A 20,371-nucleotide genomic window follows, 5' to 3' on the forward strand; every position below is an offset into this window, starting at 1 on the left:
CACACACACTCATTCACACTCATACACTATGGAAAATTTAGCCTACCCAGTTCACCTGTACTGCATGTCTTCGGACTGTGGGGGAATCCTTAGCACCCAAAGGAAACCCACGCAAACGCAGGGAGAACAGGCAAAGTCCACACAGAAACGCCAACTGACCTGGACTTCAGGTAAACTGATGATCAATTTATGAGTCAAAATAAAGACAGATTTTACAATCTGAGCATGAATAATATAATCATATTGGGTACATCTTCCAACATGAAGACATAAAAATACACACAGTATCAGGAATTCTTTTGTAACATTAATGCATCAACACATTAATGAATGCAATAAAGATCCAAATCATAGACTATAAGCATTTCCTTAAACCCAAATGGGAATTTGTGCAGCAGGCATGTGCAGCTGCAACATTTCACAGCAGGTTTGTCCCGTTTTGACCCCTTAACACAGAGTAATCTTCAATATCCGTCTGCCTTTCTAATTCTCCACTGCTATTTGAGCAGTGAAACATATTCCCACACAAAGGCTCACAGCCAGACGATTCAGGCATATTTAAGGTCAAGTTGCGTTGGGTTAAAACCAGATGAGGACTGGATATGAGCCAAATAAACTCTCCGCCTCTGTTTCCCCCTCCTTTCAGCCCCATTTCTAGTGTTTTCTTCAGGGATCACCATTTCCTCTGTTCTCTGAATGTTTCATTCCAAAACCACTATCTTACGTGTTCAAAATCAAGTCTATCAAAATGAAATAAGAGAAAGAAAGAGATAAATAGTGAAGTTTAGAAGTAAACAAACAAAAAAGCACTGAACATTGTTGAGTTAATCTTCAGTGCTGACGTCCTGGTGAACAGTGAAGTCACATGGTCATCTCAGATTGTTTACTTGCACAGTCTCTCACAGTTTGAAATCCCTTCTAAACCCAGTACAGCTCTCCCTCTCTCTCTCTCTCTTCTTTCTCCACCCACATCACTGTTTTCACAGTCAGTTTTTGTTTGTTAGTGCCAACAGACGAGCAGGGAAATACACACTTTTTCTTTGTTGATTTTGTTAATTTTGCCGTCCCATCGTCTCGTCTCTCAGGAAAACTGTAAGTATGATGAGGAATCTTTTTAGAAACTGTAGGAAAAGAATATTGTGGGCTAAAAAATCAGGAGTAGGAAATGCATCTGTGAAACAAAAGCACATTAAACTGGGAAAAATACTAAAGATGCATTTTTTTTTTGCAAAGAGAAAAGGCTACAAGGTAATCTTTATGCTTTGGTAGAAATGGATGAATAGGCCAGCGTTCAGCACTGCTGCTAAACCGATAAAACATGCAGAGCACTAGTTGAGGTTAATGCATTTATATAACGCCTTCTTTGTTTCATTCACTTGTATATAGATGTAAACTGACCGCAATGTTTTGACTTAAGAAAATGCATTTTAGAGCAGATAATTGAATTACGAGGTATTTGGTGGGATTGTGTGTGAATTCGGCTTGATCTTCTGTTAGTTGTGTCCATTTTAATTACTGCATATGTCTGCACTTGGAGATAAATGGAAACTAAGCTTGGCACAGATAAATATGTTGTGTTTGTGACAGCAAATAGTCATTTGCATTCTTTAAAAAAATAATAAACCAAATAAATGTATAATTAATCTCTTGTAATGCATTACAGTAAGGCCAATTAGTGATGCATTAGGTTAAGTTTATTTATTTATAAACTACTTTTAAAAACAGCCACAAGTCTGACCAAAGTGCTCTACATAATCGAGAGTAAAATATAGATACAATGAAAACAACATAGAGGTAAAACCAAGAGAAACCACAGAATAAATTTACTGAATAAAGCAATCGACAAAACTATTATAGTATTAGTATTAAAAAGCCAAGTCGAAGAGGTTCATTTTTAAGAGTAATTTTAAAATAGATAGTGATAGTTTAACACTGAATCCATTAACATTACATGTTACAGTACATCATTTCTAACATCATTTAAATAATGCAATTAAAAATGCAAGTGTCCATTCTACTTCATGTTAACTCAGGTGCATTAAATAAAATTAACATGCAAATGTAGATATTACTGTAGATCAGAACAATAAATAAGTATTTTTCATATATAAATTAATAATGAAATAGTTGAAAGTTGATGTCAATTATTATGTTTTTTTATATGACTGTAAAAACATCAGTTTTCCAAGAACTGTGTACCATAGGCACTGGTTGTTAAAGGAGCCTTACGGTAATTAACAGCAAAAGATGATTATGTGACCAGACTGAACAAGCAGGGATTTGGATTTGATCCAGATCAGGAGGAGTAACTAAAGCAACACAAGACTTTATAAAGCTTTATGAATAGGTCAAAGACAAGACACGACAACCCATTTTGGTGTCTGCATCACATACAATTGACAAAAGTTATTTAAAAATACATAAAAAGTGGATTAAATAAAATAAATGTTGTATTTTATGTTTAAAATAGGTTTTGTAAAAAAAAAAACAAAAAAAAAACCCTGAAATAATAATCATCATTCAGCATTACAAAGATTTAAAAATGAATATTATTAGCAACCTTTCTATGATCTAAACTTATTTAAGTTTGAAAAACAGTTTCATGGATAATTGTGGCAAAGTTTTAAGATATAATGAATACATTTTTGTTACAGAATACATTGTTGCATAAATGACATGTTAGCTGGTGTCTTCTATATCACAGGTGTCAAACTCAGTTCCAAAAGGGCCGCAGCTCTGCACAGTTTAGTTCCAACCCTAATTAAACACACCTGATCAAACTAATCGAGTCCTTCAGGCTTGTTTGAAACCTACAGGTAAGTGTGTTGGAGCGGGGTTGGAACTAAACTGTGCAGTGCTTCGGCCCTCCAGGAATTGAGTTTGACATCCTTGTTCTATATCATTGTAATATACATTATAGTCATGATTTTATTCTCAGAAAAAAAAAATTATGAAAAGGGGGCTGTTTTAAATCTATAGTTCGAAACCCCTTTGCAGAGTAAAGTGGCACACTATGTCAAAACAGCTTTAGATAGTGTAACTGAATGTAATACACTAACATATGAAGGTACTTACATTGAGACAATGATATTCAACTTGATCTCAAAAGCTCATCTAGTACTTAAATAGCTAAAATGGATCAGGATTTGTTCAAAAAGCAGAAACATTTCCTTTTTTTTTTGCTATCCTAAATGTCATCCAGCCAGCTGTTGTTGTCTTTTTCTGTGGATTTAACTATTATTTTTTTGTGTGTGGATCAGATGCTTCGCTTGACAGCGGGACGTTTAGGGGGTCTTTTGACTCGACGGGGAGTCGCTGCATTCAGCTCCAGCAGCGTCAAGATGGCCAGCCATGGCCATGGTATGTGAAGTGTCCTTTTCAGAATAAAACAGTGCTAAATAACGGTCACTGCATACGTGTTTTATGTTTGAACAATTCACTTTTCTCCTTTACACAACTAAGATGTTTGTGTATTTTTTATTATACCTTGAGTTTGTACAGTAAAACTGCATTCTTATTGTGCACCTTGAACATGGAATAATTTGCAAAAAAAAAAACTTAAAACCAAATGAAATTGGGGTTTTCAGTGACTATTGGAAGCATGTGACTGTTTTTGTTGAGTGGACTGATTAAATGTTGTTATGTGGTGTTTATGTATTTTAAAATTGTTTTACTGTATGGCTGTTACTATGGCCAGGTCTCGCTTGTAAAAGAGATTTTAAATCTCAACGAGACTTCCTGGATAAATAATGGCAAAATAAATATATTTTTTCTCTCTCGTTTGTTTGTGCTTTCAGGTGATGTGATAGAACAGGCAGATATGTCTCGACCAATGTACAGTGACCGTCTGGACACTCCTCTGCCCGACAGACCTTACAAAGACATCCTCAGTGCTGCAGACAAGAGCCTGAAGCAGAAGGAGAAAGGGCCCTGGAACAACCTCTCCAATGAGGAGAAAATTGCCTGTTAGTACATTTAAGAATTAGTTTATTTCAGGACAAAATATTAAAAAGTTTTAGCATATTGCATCAGACCAAATGAGGAGACTGCCATCTGCCAAGAGATACCCACAATCACTGCAGTGAGCATGTAAGGTATGCTGCTGCTGCCCCATCTAGACTGGTGGAGATGGTGGGTTTCATAGGAACTGTGGGACTAGGTTTAGGAATCTATATAAGGGCTTTTCATTCTTGAACTTGTTAACCCTGGTTCATCCTTGACCCTGGGTAAATGGAGCCCCAGGTTATCTATACCTTGTGTAGCAGAGGCCAGCTAGTGAAGTGCTGTGCAGGTAAACCTCACTCCTCTGACCTCTCAAGGTGCTCTAGCGACAGACACTAGATGCTATGGCCTTTAGCCTCCTTGTTAGAGCAACCGTCTCCCATGCAGAGTGTTGCCGGTTTGATCCCAGCTTGGAGTGGGTTTTGGGTGGTTGTAGTGCGGCGGGGTTACACTGGTGCCATGACCCGAATGGGATTGAGGTTTATGGGTGAGTGTAGCAGAGGCCAGCTAGTGAAGGGCTGTGCAGGTAAACTTCACTCCTCTGACCTCTACAGCCGCCTTTCCACTGCACACGGCATTTGGACACGACTGTTGGAATACGGCAGTCGCACAGTATTATCAGTGTTGTCATGCACCACGGGGAGAAGCTGATTCTCACGGTGTCCGAAATAAAGGAGGGCAAATGCAAGAGCCTTTATTCTTTGTGCGTTTACATGGTTTAATGGATGAATGAATACTAGAAATGCATAGACCGCTAAAATATTGGAGGGAATGTGGAGACAACATTAAAAAATAATATTTTTATAACTTTCTAACTTACATTTACGAACAGAAAAGTTTTTTTAATATAGACCTTTAAAAAAATAACCAAATAAACTCATATTTCTCATCTCGCGCGCACGGATCTGCTTGGACAGCACTGGAATACATCATATCCGGTCGGCAGGTCGCATACGGTCTAGTCCCAGGAGTTCAAATATTTCAATGGATCCGCAGCTCAATTTGGATCCGGATTTTTCACATACGGAGATGATCAGAACTCAACGCAGCTCCCTGTTGTTTGTCGTGTGCAGTGGAAAGGAGGCTTAAAGGTGCTCTAGAGACCAATGCTAGAGGCCATGGTCTAGCCTCCTTGTTAGAGCAACCGACTCCCATGTGGAGAGTTGCTGGTTCAATCCCACTTTGTAGCGTGTTTGGGTGGTGTAGACTGACGGGGTTACACTTGGGTTAACAAATAATCCTGGATATTCAGACATTTAACGCGGTACATTAATAAACCCAGGGTTGATGTTCTTATTTGCAGTGTTACAGTCGCTGATTGGACAAACAGCATTCAACATTTTTACATCTTGTTAGTTATAAATTGTTGCAGTGTAGGTGTTTGGCTAAGCCTCATTAAATGCGCGAAGGCATGAAAACAAATTAAAAAGTAAATTTCCTGTTACTTACATGACATGAGCCTCATATGCTTCAAAACATATGCTCAATTTCTGATTGGCTGTCTGTTTCCAAGTGTCCAGCATTAACAATCAAACACTGCTCCGTTTCATACTGAACAAACTTAGCACTGCAATGTAGGTTAACACCACAAATGCTGAACTAATCCTGCTCTGGAGCAGGGTTTCAATACCTCAGCTAAAGAACGGCACCAACACCACTTACATAGTTACAAGTGTGGAAGATTTCTAAACTTGTGTTTGGAATGACAATAACCAGGGGTTAAGGTCAGTGTGAAAAGCCCCACAGTCAATCCAAATTGTACACCTAAAAAGTTAAATTCTCATTGTTTACATAAGTTATCTTATGGCAAAATAGAGGGTGACACAATGGCTCAGTGGTTAGCACTGTCACCTCACAGCTAGAAGGCTGCTGATTCAAGTCCTGGCTGGGACAGTTGGCATTTGTGTGTGGAGTTTGCATGTTCTCTGCATGTTGGTGTGGGTTTTCTCCGGGTGCTCCGGTTTCCCCCACAGTTCAAAAACATGCGCTATAGGTGAATTAAATAAGCGAAATTGTCTGTAGTGTATGTGTGTGAATGAGAGGGTGTATGGATGTTTCCCAGTACTGGATTGCAGCTGGAAGGGCATCCACTGTGTAAAACAAATGCTTGTTAAGTTGGCGGTTCATTCTGTTGTGGTGACCCCCGAAAAATAAAGGGCCTAAGCTGAAGGAAAATGAATGAATGAATAAATGAATAGCAAAATGGACAAAAAAGTGCACTTCTAAGTGTTCAAATATAAGACCTCTAAGTTAGTTTAACCATAACTGAAACTTTACTCTCCCTGAAGTTTTTCCAAACCTTTATGAGTTTCCTTATACTGTTGAACCCAAAAGATGAAATTTTGAAGAAAGAAGAAAACCGCTAACCATTGACGTCCATTGTAAGAAAAACAAATACTGCGAAGACCAACGGTTTCCATCATTCTTCAAAACATCTCTTTTGTGTGTGTTCTACAGAGGAAAGAAAATTAAACAGGTTTGGAACAAGTGCAGGGTGAGTAAATAATGACAGAACTTTCAGTTTTGGATGAACTCACACCTGTTAAATACCATCTACCTTTAACTATAGGAGATTATTTTAGGGGGCATGTCTATAGAGTGTTTAGCTATGATTCTTCAACACATTCTGCCCAACATTATGAACTCAACAACTGTGAATAACGTACATAAACACTGTAATGAATATGTATTAACTATTATCCTCAATGTCAGTGTATAGGATCATGTTTAATGAGACATTTGCGGAGATGAAGAAACCAACCGGTGAGTGGAAGACCGTGACGGCTGGGATCTTATTCTTCATTGGTTTCACTGGCCTGGTTGTTCTCTGGCAAAGGCTCTATGGTAAGAGATCATCTTAACATATTTGTTTTACAGTTGTTGATAAGATCTGTGGGCGTCACGGTGATGCAACGGGTAGTACGATCCCCTCACAGCAAGAAGGTCGCAGGTTCAAGCCCCAGCTGGGTCAATTGGCATTACATGTGGAGTTTGCATGTTCTCTCCATGTTGGCGTGGGTTTCCTCTGGGTTCTCCAGTTTCTCCCACAGTCCAAACACATGCAGTATAAGTGAATTGAATAGGCTAAATTGTTGTGGTGTATGTGTGTGAATGCAAAAGTGTATGGGTGTTTGCCAGTGATGGGTTGCAGCTGGAAGGGCATCCGCTGCGTAAAACATATGCTGGATAACTTGGCGGTTCATTCCGCTGTGGCGACCCCTGATGAATAAAGGGACTAAGCTAGGTAGGATCTGATCAGGTTTTACTTTTTGTTTTGCTTTCTCAGTGTATCCTCCTCAACCTCATACATTTGGAGATGAATGGCAGGCCAAGCAGATAAAGAGGATGCTGGATATGAAGATAAACCCTGTGCAGGGCTTCGCAGCCAAGTGGGACTATGAAAAGGGCCAGTGGAAATAAAGGGAATGCAGCGTCACATCCACACCTTGCCAATTACTACATTTTGCATTATTACACCGTCCCTTATGTGAACGTTTGAGATTTGTCCAATGGGCAACAGTCAACTTTGAAGGAGTAGACTAGAAAAACAATGTCCATGTAACTTAAAGCACACTTTTCTTTTTAATTGACTGTAGAAGTTGAACAAATGACATCTTGTTGTATGTTTGTATTAATTCAAGAATTAAAACAGACATAAAATAAGCACTAGGGCTGTCCTGTGAATTCAATGGGTCTTTATTTAATTTAATGATATCAGACATTTAAAAAAGTTCTAGGACATAAAACAATTAATTCAGGGGTGAAGCTGTTTAAATAAACCCAAAACCTTAAAAAAATAGTTTTTCTTTCTTGTCCTCTTATGCTTAGGTTAAGTTGGCTAAATACAAACACAATGAGCAACAAATACACTTCAAAAGAAATGATGATGAAGTTTTTAAGGCCATAGGAAGGAACAATATGCGTTTACACCAAATATCATAAATAATATTTTCAAATAATCAAATGCCTTAAATATTTTCACTAAGCTATGATGAGCTAGTCTAATTGTCATTTAAGTTAACTAGTTTACATAGTGTCGTGCCAATGCTGGTACATTTCACTCTAAAGCTTACTGTCAATCTCAAACCACACACGCTCAACCAAGCCCACACAAGCGCGCACACACACACACTCACTCACTTACTTACTTACTTACACACACACACACACACACACACACACACAAACTGCAACATGACAGACAGACACAGACTAAGCATGCAAGCAGCAAATTTCATAACACGGAATGTTTTCTGTGAAATCAGTGTCTACAGAGCAGCAAAAAGTGTAAATGTCGGCAACTTCAATTTGCTGAGACTCACCATATAATTTGTACATCGCTATTTAAACAGTTCACTCGCAACTTATGAGTGTAAAGAGCTGGATTTACAGTTGCCAGTTAAAATAGCTTTACATTTCAAACTTGAAGTCGACAACCCAAGTGGTATTCACAACCCATTTTACATACGCAATGAATGGGGTATATGCACAGCTAGTGTTTTTCAGCAAACTTTAAACTTCCGGTGAAAGCCTAATGTGACTATTATCAATTTCATAAGGTTCCTTTTAAAGCATCGAAGTTGTAATGTTAATAAAATACATTCAGTTAAATAGACTTAAGCATTCGTTTAGTTGTTCAAGCATAAAACAAAATGACAGATCGTGTAAACACTGGCGCCGTCAGTGGCAGCAGGCTAGCGCAAAAACTCCATTGAAAATACATTTTCATATTTTAAAGAGATGCCAGGGAAAAATTTTACTAAACGCAGTGCTTCTCGTCCAGACTGAGACTGACTTTATATTGTATATCAATCAGGCAGTGAGATCACTAATATTTAAAGAAATCAGATCTTAAACGTGGCAATTTTATAATGGAAAGACAAGTTCACCAGAAGCTCTGAGGCTGGCTGGCTGAAATTAAAAGTCTCTGTGCATATACCCCATCGCTTCTAGTAATCTAGAAAGTGTATGCGTTTCCCATCGAATCAGGAGTTGAAGGATTGTTATCACACTTGAACGGTTTCATAACGGCGTTAAATCATTACAAACTAATCACGCAGAAAGGCGAGTTGATGACGAGATAAGGATTGAAAAATGAGCAAGTTTTTACCTTCTTTGGATTAATGTGTACTGAAATTTCGGTCACAATAAAACTAAACAGAAAACGAAAATCGAATGAAGTAGTAAAGTGGGAGCATTTGACATATAGGCTGTCCCAAAACTTCGCTAACTTCTACAAGGAGCGAACTAGCGAGACGGTATCTTTTCTCATAGCCTACCTGTTTAAATGTTAACTTTCCGAGGAGCCCTATACCGCGGACATCTTATTTCTAGGTTAGGTCTCAAAGGATGTTACTTTTAGGCTTGGTATCTTTTGATTGACACAACAAAAGACAGATTCCCCGCGAGACCTGCAACCGGAGCTGAAGGCTGGTAACACACCTGTACCGTCACTACTTTCATCACCTCGGTTTGAATTAACCACCTCGTCAATCAAAGCAAGTCGAAAGAGGCGAGGAATATTCAACTCGACGTCCTATTTGAATTAATAATGATCTGAAGCCTAAAGTCGATTTCCCGTCATCTCCTAGCGCTTGATAGAGTTTGACACGAGACGGGCGTAAAAGCAGCAGGTGCGCGCATAAACTGACACGCGCTTAACCGCTCTGACAGCAAAGCATTTAAAATGAGATTCGGCGGGAATCTGGGGGAAATGGAGTGATTATCGTAGTTATTTTAAGGTTTGCAAATCGAAAACATGATCATGAATCATTCATTTGTTAACAGTTCCAAAAAGAGAGTTCAGTGAAATACTAAATATTTTGTTTTTCCATGGCAGCACCATGATGTTATCTGACCCATTATGTCTGTCAGCCAGGGTTTAAAATATCGTGGACAACTACACGGTAAGAATTAAAACAAAACCCAAAATGCTTTAATATCGGTGTAGAAATTGACATTTACACCTGGAAAGGTGAAAGGAACCTGAACTGAGACTAGCATTTGATCTTATCTACATAAGGTTGAATACACTGCAAAATTCAAACAAACTTTTGCTTCCGAACAACCACTGCATGTCATTACATACCTTAAATTCCAAATAAAACAAATCCCAGTATCTATTAGCTTCTTACAAATGCTAGAGCTGTATTCCCAGTACTAGTTACATCCTCATTCCCAAGAACATATAAGACACGGAGCGCTCTGGTGGCAATACGGTTTAATCTATTAACTTTTTGCTTTTATTAATATTTATTTCTGTGTTCAAAACACAGTTGTGGGCAGCCACAGACAGAACAAAGGTAAATTGCTCACTCCTTATGTATCCACGTCTCCTCTATACCCCTTTAGGATCTTGAAGATACCGAGTTATGCGTGATACCAAATCTGAAGCTGAAACTAAAGTTTAATAAATCAAACATCAAACAATAAACATACACAACTTCTTCTCAGAACAGAACTAATTTCTCATAACTGTTGGTCCTTTAGACAATTTTTGCTTCAGAGGTTTTTAAACCCGCCCATGCAGGTTCTCACACACATTTAAAGCAAATCAAATGTGCATATTTAATGGAACAGAACAATAATTGAAAAAAGATAGAAAACAACACATAAAACACACTCACACAGACATGTGTCATCTGCTTTCCACACTGTCCTCTAATGGTAGAGATGGCAGAGGAAGCGGGCGCTTCAGTGTAGTGCCAGGACGGTAAGGTGCCTCTCTGCTCTCGAGCTGATATCTGGCACTCCAGACAGCAACAACATTCCTCAGAAATGTCAGTGCTGATGTAATGACTGAATATTTCTAATTCAGTTCAGAAGCAACTTCTTCTCTATCATTAGGTCATTACCTCGAGAATCAAAATTAGCTTAAATTAGATTTAAAGATAAAATGTTTGTGTCCTTGTCAGTTTTTGCCAGTCTCTGAAAATAAGAGAATAATAAAGATACTTAAAAGGACTGATGATAAAGCTGAAAATAATCATTTATATTAAAACAAACAAACCAAAAATCTTAAAGACAGGACTATGGTTTAGTCATATGATTTTTCTCGACTGATTTAGTCATTTTTCTCATTTCGTTATAAAGGCTATAAGGAAACACGACTTTGCTTTTTCTCAGTCACTAAAAGCAAATCATCCTCATGCAGTCTGGGTCATGTGATGGGACATCACGGGTGCGCTCCACTCAGTCAACAGCACACGGTGGGACGTGGAATGTAAACATGAAATTTCTTGGCAATAAAAAGGGAAACAAATGTGAAACAAAAGTATTTGAAGTTCCTTCATGTTAGCTGGAGCTCTAAATTAAGCCATGGGTGTATTTGGATCTTCGGTTATCCTCATCTTCACAGGCGTTTCTGTGCAATGAGTCCCCCAACGACGACACCCGTGAGCAAGGTCATTCCTGCAAACAACCATTTCTTGAAGCTTTCTTGCGATTTCCTGCTTTCCGCCGCTGCATCTTTTCCAAAGATCTCTGCAAAGCGTTCCTGCACGAAAACACAAAGAATATAATCAATTTAACAACACAGCGCACAGTGATAGTAAGTGAAATCAATACTCTACTGTAAAGTAGATTGTTGCAATATGAATGTACTCCACATCCCACCATGTTGTCACTATTATACTTGTTGACTCATATACAGTTTTAAACCTAATACATAGTACAGAAGTATGAGGCACACCAAGTCTTAAGATATGATGTATATATAATAATAACCAGTGCTTCCAACACATAAGCTGTGTCTCATTTCAGAGGCTGTATCCTCTAAAGGATGCATTCGAAGTGCGCTGCGTCATCACGGCACGACGAAGGCTGTATCAAAAAATTTGAAGGCTTCTTCAAAATACAGCCTCAAAATGTGTCCTTCGTTTCCCAGATAATAAAGGACACAACCGGTGGATCCAGCCTCGAAGATCCCAAGATTCATTGCGCGCTGATAATGGCAGGTGGTTTTTAAAAGTAAACTCCAGTTTAAATGTATGAATTAGGTTTATTTTACGTGGATATCTAAATACATGTTAAAAAAAACAGAAAGAGTGAGACATATCTTACTAAAGAGTGATTTTATAGACAGTTTACATGTTTATGTGTACATGTATCGCTCAAAGGAAAAATATTTCCAGCTTTTATAAACCTTGTTTTGCCTAAATTACAAATTTTATTACCGTTTTATTAATAAATTTTATTACTGTTATTAACAGCAGCTGTTACGGTTGCCTTGTGATGAAATCTGTCCTCTGTAGGCTAGATCCTCTCATTTCTAATTGTTCGGTTAAGCCTGTTGGACTTCGAAGAACTCCCCTTTGAAGTTTACATCCTTCGGAGGATGCAGCTTCTGAAATAAGACACAGCTATTGACTTTACGCAGGCGGTCCAAAAAACTTGAATCTACGGAGTATATGACTGCTCAACTTCAATTAAAATTGGATATTTTTAAACAAAGATGGGCACCTGTTACTATGTATCTGAAAAGGACAAAGTATTTCCAGCTCCTTTGAAATTGAAAATGATGTATGTTTTTTCTTTGTAATTTGTTTTTATTTAAGTCTAATGTTACTTTTTTCTGACTTTTAATAAATCGCTGTTGTCACTGAATGTTTTGTTCTGTAAAATGTTTTGATGTATAAAAAAATACATTAATAACAATAATAATAATAATAATAATATTAAAGCAGTACTGCATTTTTTATTTCAATTAGGATATTTCTAAGGGAGAAAGGTTTTGTGGAAATGCATAATGTGCACAGTGTAAAAAAAAAAAATAGTCACATGCTATTCATAAAGCAGAGGAAATTATTATCATGCGCAACTATACCATTACATGAATTGACAAGCTCATTTCAGCCAACCACTGGGCTTATTCAGAGTCCCTCCTCCTCAGGCCTTCCAATAACCCTCCTTCTTCCTGTCCCACGTTTGTCTGCACTATAGTGCGTTCACACATTGTCCACAAGGGGGCAAGATTTACCACGTCTGCTTCAAAGGCTTTGCTAACCTCATTTCTCAGCAGGATTCTGTAGCAACCCCAATTTTATTTGAAAAGCTGAAAGGGGATTTCAGGCTTTATAACATAACCCGTTTCCTCAGGGAAGACACACAAAAGTAGAGCACACCAACTCTAGATGGAGGCTGAAGTAACTCAACCAGAGCACAGCAGTAAAAAGCAAATACTAATTATGAAAACTACAAATGTATGCATTCATTTCACACTAGCTCGATTTCTTGACAGAAATGTAAATTTTCTCATTTGCACCTTACTGCAAATTCAGGGTCAATTTGATCGGTTTCACCAGCATCACGGAGGTATTACAGCAATGCAGCGATCAAGCTTAAAATATTCAAAGCATGCAGGCTATTACAAAACACACACAGACACGCTCAAGCCTCAGACGCCCACCCCTGTTTTCCACTCAAGAAGACTGATGTCATCCTCAGTCTTTCCCTTTGCCCCAGTTATCCACACAAGCTTGAAAATATGTGGAAATAAATATGGAGGACAGGATAAAATCATCTGAGACTTTAAACCAGAGATGCCCAAAGTAGGCCCCGCAGGCTAAAGTTGGCCCATGGTAACCTACTGTTTGGCTCACCATCCTATCTGAAAACAGAGGTAGAATGATAGGGAGTGTGAATGCCTTTGACAGAAATAGTCATTTCCAATTTAACGTAACCTTTGTTTCTTTGTTTAATTGAGGAGCTACAAAAAAGCCAACTAAAATTAGATGTTGTAAGTGAATTAGACTTTTAAAATGTAAATACTGCCACTTGACAGATAGAGGACAATCAAGGCAAAGGCAGGAGCAGCTCGACTAGTGTATTTAGCATTGATCTCCATTGTGTTATAAATGGGATTGTTTTTGTTTTTACTATTCTAAAGTTCTTTAGAAAAACGTTAAAAATGAACTGCAACAGGAATTAATATGTATTAAAGCAACGTTTTCTAGTCATATATTTCTAGTCAACTTCCGCCCACAGTCCTCAACCAAGTTTGATTTTTGGCCCCTATAAGAAAAGTTTCGGCACCCTTGCTTTAAACACATACTAAAAATCGCAGCATTCAACATTCACAGCACAAAAGTGGGCTTTTCCTACAAGAATACAAATATGGAAAATGGAAGTTAGTTGCTTGAATTTGTTAATTGATTTCTAGCATAAAAAGAGGAGATTGACATAATACTGATATAATTTATTTAAAACTGACTGATTGTTGCGCAAATAATAGGTAATTTTATAGAACAATTTAAAGGGGGCAAGAAATGATGAGGAGGAGGAAATGGGACTGGAATATGAATATGATGCATTTGACTGAACTGCTTTGAGACCAAATTAATAATAAGTAAAGGAAGCAATCAGTTATGCTTTAAATGAAGATTGTGAATCATGAAATGTTACAAATAATACACACAGATGTCATCAATAACCTAAAAATATTACATGTATTAATAGAAAAAGACAAGAAAGGAGAAGCCAAAACCTCAACTGGATTCCACAAAGCCTTGGGTGGAGTTAAATCTATTATACTGTGTTTTGAATTGACAAAAAGGCGAGAATGAAAGGGAGTTGGATGAAAAGGTAAGCGACAGTAAAACAGTCAATGAAGAACATGTTTAAATTTGTGTGACGGGTGTACTCAAGGAGATTTCCACCTCATAGATTGGTAAAAGACATAACGATTTACATAAGAACTCCTTCAGATCGATTTCATAGGAAATGATTTCGAAAGCGTGAGAGAGGGGTGATGGGAGTGGCAGAGACTGATAACGAACATGTAGTTCCAGAGCAGTGGGTTATCACAACCAGTGACGCAACTTATGACATCACAAGTCAAGACCAAAACTCAAACAGCTGACAAATACTACTACAAATATTACTATTTTTATTATTATTATTAATAAAACAACTACAGGCTTTTTACAGTTTGGCTTAAAACGCTCAATCTATAACTTCCCCACAACACAAACAGCAATTAAGGTGACCTTTGGGGTCAATACAGTCAAGACAAAAGTTTGCTTACCAATTTAAGTGAATTGTCTCCGATATGACTCATATCTGTCGCATAAAGAGTGGAGAATGAATATGAATTGAAACCTAAAACCAAAGTATGAGTCATTAAACTCTTCACACCCCCACCTCAATCAAACACACTGCATTATACATGTGATTAGCTACTGATCACAAAACTGTATGTAGGTTGCTTCCCATGATTACAAAAACAGTTCAGCAAGAAAATTTTTGTTTTTCATTTGGTGTGGCAAAATTACATTATTTGAGTTCATACTCCTGACAAAAGCGCATTTTGTGGGTGTCAGGGAGCCAGTATGAGTACTTTTCTGGGAGAGGTGGGATGTCTGGTTTTGTTCACCTCCCTTCTTCTGTCTTCATTATGTTTTACGAGAAATCCAAAATGCTCCAATACATGCAATTTGAATGGCTTTTCGAGTACGTCTGTTCCTCTGCTGGCCATGTTGTTGACTGATTAACATGCCCCATTCACATGAAAATGATTTCCTGCTCTCATTTATTACATAAAGCAATACTTGCAGAAAAATTTACGTTTTTCTCTGCGATCATTAAAAATATATATTATTATACATCAAGCTAAAAACATTAGTTATTACAAACTGACCGTGGGTCATGATCCGCATGATCACTGATTTGTTGCACAACCTACTTCCTACAGAGACTTTAACATCATACTAGGACAATGAACCATAAAGTAAACTACCGTTTCAGCACACAGCGAGATGAAAAGTAAATATAACTTTGCTTGTGCACTTCCTCAGGCACGCCTTTGTCAGCCTTGGATAGGTTAAACACGACCTGTGTTGACCTTAGTGTCATCCTGAATGGCGGACAGGGAGGGTGTGCTACAGTCAATAAAGTCAGATGGAATTTGCATGATGCTTTTACATGAGTAACCCCTGCAGGAATGCTAACAGTATGACCTTATAGCAAAACTAAGCCTTTTGTACACACAAATTAGAGAAGATCGGTAGTGCGAAACTCTGAGAACAAGGTGGGAACCATGTAGAATGGTATGAGAGGAATGCGCTGCTTTGATCAAAGTCATAAATCTAAGGCATGTTAAGGCTTGCTTGCTGGCAGTAAGATTATGAAGTAACACACCACACCCCCCATAGCGTTTCATGCAAAAGGCAACGTGTAGGCAGTGTGAATTTGACAGACAGATCCAGGAGGTATGACTTAACCTTTCTGTAGCAGACATTGTTGCAGAGTGAGTAAGCAAAACATCTCTCATGCATAAAAATGCAAGCATGTACCTCATCGGTCCTTGTTGGACCGATATTTTGATCAATGTTTATATAGAAGCAGAAGCCTGAGTCTCAATTAAAGGTGCAGTATGCAAGTTTGACACCTAAAGGTTGAATTAGGTATTGCATTCCTGGATCAAAACAAATGCAAGCGCAGGTTGCCAGACGGTTGCCAGATTGAAGACCAACAGGAGTGAGTCTGCTGATCGAGCCTAAAGGCTGATTTAAATAGTTTTCTATATAAAGGAACGGCATGCAATACAAGGAATATTTTCCATATTAAACAGAGTTTTTGTTCTAACCAACACCTGGAATTGATATATTAGAAATGGCTTCGATTTCTTGCAGCTGAGATGAACAACAGAAATCTGACAATAATCACCTCAGGTACACCTCATGTGCTTTATTCAGTGTTAAATGTAAATTTGAATGCCATACTACTATTGCCATACTAGTGAAAGCAGCAAATAGCTTTCCTCAGATCCTAAAAATAAAATAAAACATTTGAAATTGAACTGGGCGTCACGATGGCGCAGTGAGTAGCACAATCACCTCACAGCAAGAAGGTCACTGGTTCGAGCCCTTGCTGGGTTAGTTGGCATTTCTGTGTGTAGTTTGAATTACCTCCCGGTGTTTGTGTGGGTTTCCTCCGTGTGCTGCGGTTTCCCCAGCAATTCAAAGACATGCAGTATAGGTGAATTGGGTAAGCTAAATTATCCATAGTGTATGTGTGTGAATTGTGGGCTATGGGTGTTTCCCAGAAATGGGTTGCAGCTGGAAGGGCATTCGCTGCGTAAAACATGCTAGATAAGTGGGACTAAGCCGAAAAAAAAAAAAAAAATCAATGAATGAATGAATGAAATTGAACTTTAGAACTGTTACTCGGTGCAAACTAACACATATGAGTGATTCAGCATATACATTTATTAATGTTAAAGAGGTTTAAAATGTATTTATTAGAATATAAACCTTACCATTTTGTGAGTGAGTGCATATTCTGTGCTTCTGGGGTGCGTTTCCCAAACACCGATGTAACTCACGGCTGAACTATCATAGTACGATGCATCGTTTGGGAAAAAAACAATGTATTGACGAGTGTTTCTCAAAACCTGTAGTTTCTCTGTCGCAGATCCATCGCTTGAACCACGTTAGTTATAACGTAAATCGCCCATAATGATGCTTTAAACTGGGTGGAGTAACTACTTCTTTAGAGAAAAACCCATAACTTATTTGTGCAAATTATATTGTTTTACACAAGCACGCATTTAAAATAAAATCCAATATTAGTTTTGGTAAAAACATGCACTCGCTTCCATATTAACTGAAATATATCTAAATGCCACATATAGAGCCTATGTTTGCTTTACTAATATCATTAATAATATCATTGAGAAGTTGAACATTACATATTCTATTCTAAAACAAATTACTTACAAAAGCTAACACGTATACTAATATCATATAAATAATTTAAATAAATGAAAATTTACTAAAAAATTAAATGTAATATTTATTATTTATTAGAGATAAAAATGAAAAAAAATCATACTTTAATAATAATATTAATGATGATGATGATGATAATTATTATTAATGTTATTAAGTAAGATATTGTATATTTATTTATTTTATTTTGTTTGAAAAAGTCTACTTTTACAATTTGACACTTGTACACCACTGCAGAAAGTTCTAACCAGCAGGCCCATGTCATATACAGTACAGATACTTAATCAATAACCTACTATAAATTAAAAGACATAAGCTTTTTGTTTTCACAAGCTTTAGAGACGTAACATAAATTCCGCTTTTAAATAATAGATCACCTATAGCCTTCGCCATGAGGCTGTGTTCAAAATGACATCAATGTTTTCAAAGTACACTGTGATGGGAGCACAATTGTAAACATGAAGATCGCTAAAACTGAACCATAAAAAAGTTTGAAAGCAAATTACATCTAAGAGAGATGACCTTAATGCTTTTTTATTTTTAATAATTCCAACATTGAATGTTAAAATGTTGTAAATGAATAGGGCATAGGGGGGATAAGTGGGAATAGAACACTGCCAGAAACTATGTTTCTAACTACAGCTCCAGAGCATCGCAGATGCTCAAGTTTGCGACGCAGTTTGCGAATGTTCTTTGGAGCGACGGATTTAGTAAAAGGCAAATCAACAAACTATGTTTGTAACGACGGAACTTACGACCTTAGTTGGCTAACGATGGTTTTGGGAAATGCACGCCTGGATGGCTGCTTTTAAATTTCTCTGGTGTTGTGTCTTTTGCAAACAGCCAAATTGTTTATCTCGTCACATAGCATGTTGTTAGGACACAGGGTTAAAATGTAACCTGCTCACCAAATGTTCACTTTCAATAATATTTATTATTTGCTAATAACCTCATGTGGAACTCTGAATCTGCGTCTGCTACTGTCCACCGGAGGTTGCATTTCGGTCACAGGCACATGCTTTGAGAGCCTTTCTAATTAAATGAAACATGCGGTTTTCCAACAATGTAACTCAGGGCGTAGAGCTGCACGATTCTGGCTAAAATGAGAATCGCTATTTTTTTGCTTAAAATAAAGATCCCGATTCTCTCGTGATTATGTAGATGTAAAATAAAGGTTAATATGAGATTATTGTTTTTTCTCAAACATATGGTAAAACAACAAAATTATGTGTAGTTCTACTGGTTTCTATATATAATTACATTTTACTTATAATAATTCTGATGTTGAATTATGTTTGAGATATAGGCCTATGCTTGCAATCTGAGAACATTATTAGACCATTTAATTCACTGGTACAATCAACATTATATAGGCTACAGTAGTTATACTGACACTGTAAACATTTTTTTTAATGCACAACTGTGTGTTTGCTATGAAAGAAAAAAAAATCAAATGCTTGTCGCAGTCATAACTCGATGCGATATGATTATTTAAATTATGTACACGCTTTCGGTTTCATTTTCACTGCTAAGTGCTGTTCATACTTCGCGCGCGGCTCTCAAACGATCACTCTGTGCCAACTGAATATTATTTACAACTTTATTAGCTGTTACTCACAGTATTTGCGGGTTCTGTTCACTAAAGTAGACGCACGCGCATCTATCATTAATTATCATTGAATACATCATGATATAAAGACAAAAATGACATTTTTGAATGAATTATACCTTATAAATACAGTAAGTGACTCTTTTAACATCATTTGGAGGTGTCCATGTCGCTGAGCAACGTGTATGAAACAAGGAAAAGACTTTTGCGGCCGACTTTTCTTCTCTCTTGAACTTGAAAATATGATTGACAAAATCGTAGAAATGCTGGATTAAGATTGTCTAAGGGGTCATTCGAGATCGCAATCTTTTTTTCGATTAATTGTGCAGCTCTATCAGGGCGCTAAAATATAATTAGCGAAAGTGGCATTGGACGGGTTATATAAATCAAAACAAAGACAGCATTCCAGCACATAACAAACATTTTCAAAGCAGAATATTGAACTTCAGCATTATTTTTCAGATATATATTATGGTATTTTTATGCTTTAGAAGAGTCAAAAACTTACATACAGCACCTTTATATCTGTTCATCATATTAGATCATGAAAAAGAATGTCAAATGCACATTTTATTAAAAAAAATATCTTTAAAAAACAAGCTTAGATGTAGATTTATTTAACAAACATTTTGAAATGTAAAGTCACTTTTAGTGGAGGGAGAGAAATCTCAGGCTTCAATAACAATTACATTTTTGAAGATAAAAGTCCTGTGGGTTTGATGACTGAGGACTAAAACTGAAAGTTTCATGTTAAAGTGAACTATCCTTTGAAACACTGTGTAGGGGCTTATTAAACCCATACCCACCAAAGCAGGTACAGCACATGTCCTGACATGTCTCTGAAAACTGTGTAATAGTAAGTCTGACCATCATGACAGCATTTATGACTCGCCTTTTAAACAGTTCATTAAACAACATGACTCTTTGTATATCTTGCAACTACACCTTAAAAGATCCACTCCCAAACACCCACTGATCTGCTGTAGGTGTGACAGATTGTGTTTCTGTATAAGTGCCTTACTCTGTCAAGAAT

At 37.3% G+C, this 20,371-nt stretch overlaps 2 protein-coding genes across 3 annotated transcripts in view; one reads left to right on the forward strand and one right to left on the reverse strand.

The window, feature by feature from the left end:
* The first annotated feature begins 999 nt into the window (after positions 1 to 999).
* cox4i2 (cytochrome c oxidase subunit 4I2) lies at positions 1,000 to 7,669 on the forward strand. The gene is made up of 5 exons (NM_200803.2): positions 1,000 to 1,092; positions 3,261 to 3,360; positions 3,798 to 3,965; positions 6,715 to 6,846; positions 7,289 to 7,669. Exons 2-5 carry the CDS (start codon positions 3,261 to 3,263, stop codon positions 7,420 to 7,422), a joined length of 534 nt encoding a protein of 177 aa, NP_957097.2. The 5' UTR covers positions 1,000 to 1,092; the 3' UTR covers positions 7,423 to 7,669.
* Positions 7,670 to 7,682: 13 nt separating this feature from the next.
* bcl2l1 (BCL2 like 1) overlaps positions 7,683 to 20,371 on the reverse strand; it is a 31,254-nt gene continuing 18,565 nt past the window's right edge. The window contains exon 3 of one of the 2 annotated variants that reach the window (XM_087305015.1): positions 7,683 to 11,497. In XM_087305015.1, the coding sequence (XP_087161141.1) occupies positions 11,354 to 11,497 (144 nt within the window). In that variant the 3' untranslated portion in view covers positions 7,683 to 11,353. 2 annotated transcript variants of the gene reach the window in all.

The sequence above is a fragment of the Danio rerio genome, chromosome 23 (genome assembly GCF_052040795.2).
Source record: "Danio rerio strain M-AB ecotype USA chromosome 23, GRCz13ab, whole genome shotgun sequence".
Lineage (NCBI taxonomy): Eukaryota > Metazoa > Chordata > Actinopteri > Cypriniformes > Danionidae > Danio > Danio rerio.

Excerpts from the sequence above, each read along its gene's own strand:
- cox4i2 (NM_200803.2), top strand. The coding sequence starts at position 3,261 with ATGCTTCGCTTGACAGCGGGACGTTTAGGGGGTCTTTTGACTCGACGG. Across the intron at positions 3,361-3,797 it reads GATGGCCAGCCATGGCCATG|GTGATGTGATAGAACAGGCA; the intron begins GTATGTGAAGTG and ends TTGTGCTTTCAG. Across the intron at positions 6,847-7,288 it reads TCTCTGGCAAAGGCTCTATG|TGTATCCTCCTCAACCTCAT; the intron begins GTAAGAGATCAT and ends TTGCTTTCTCAG.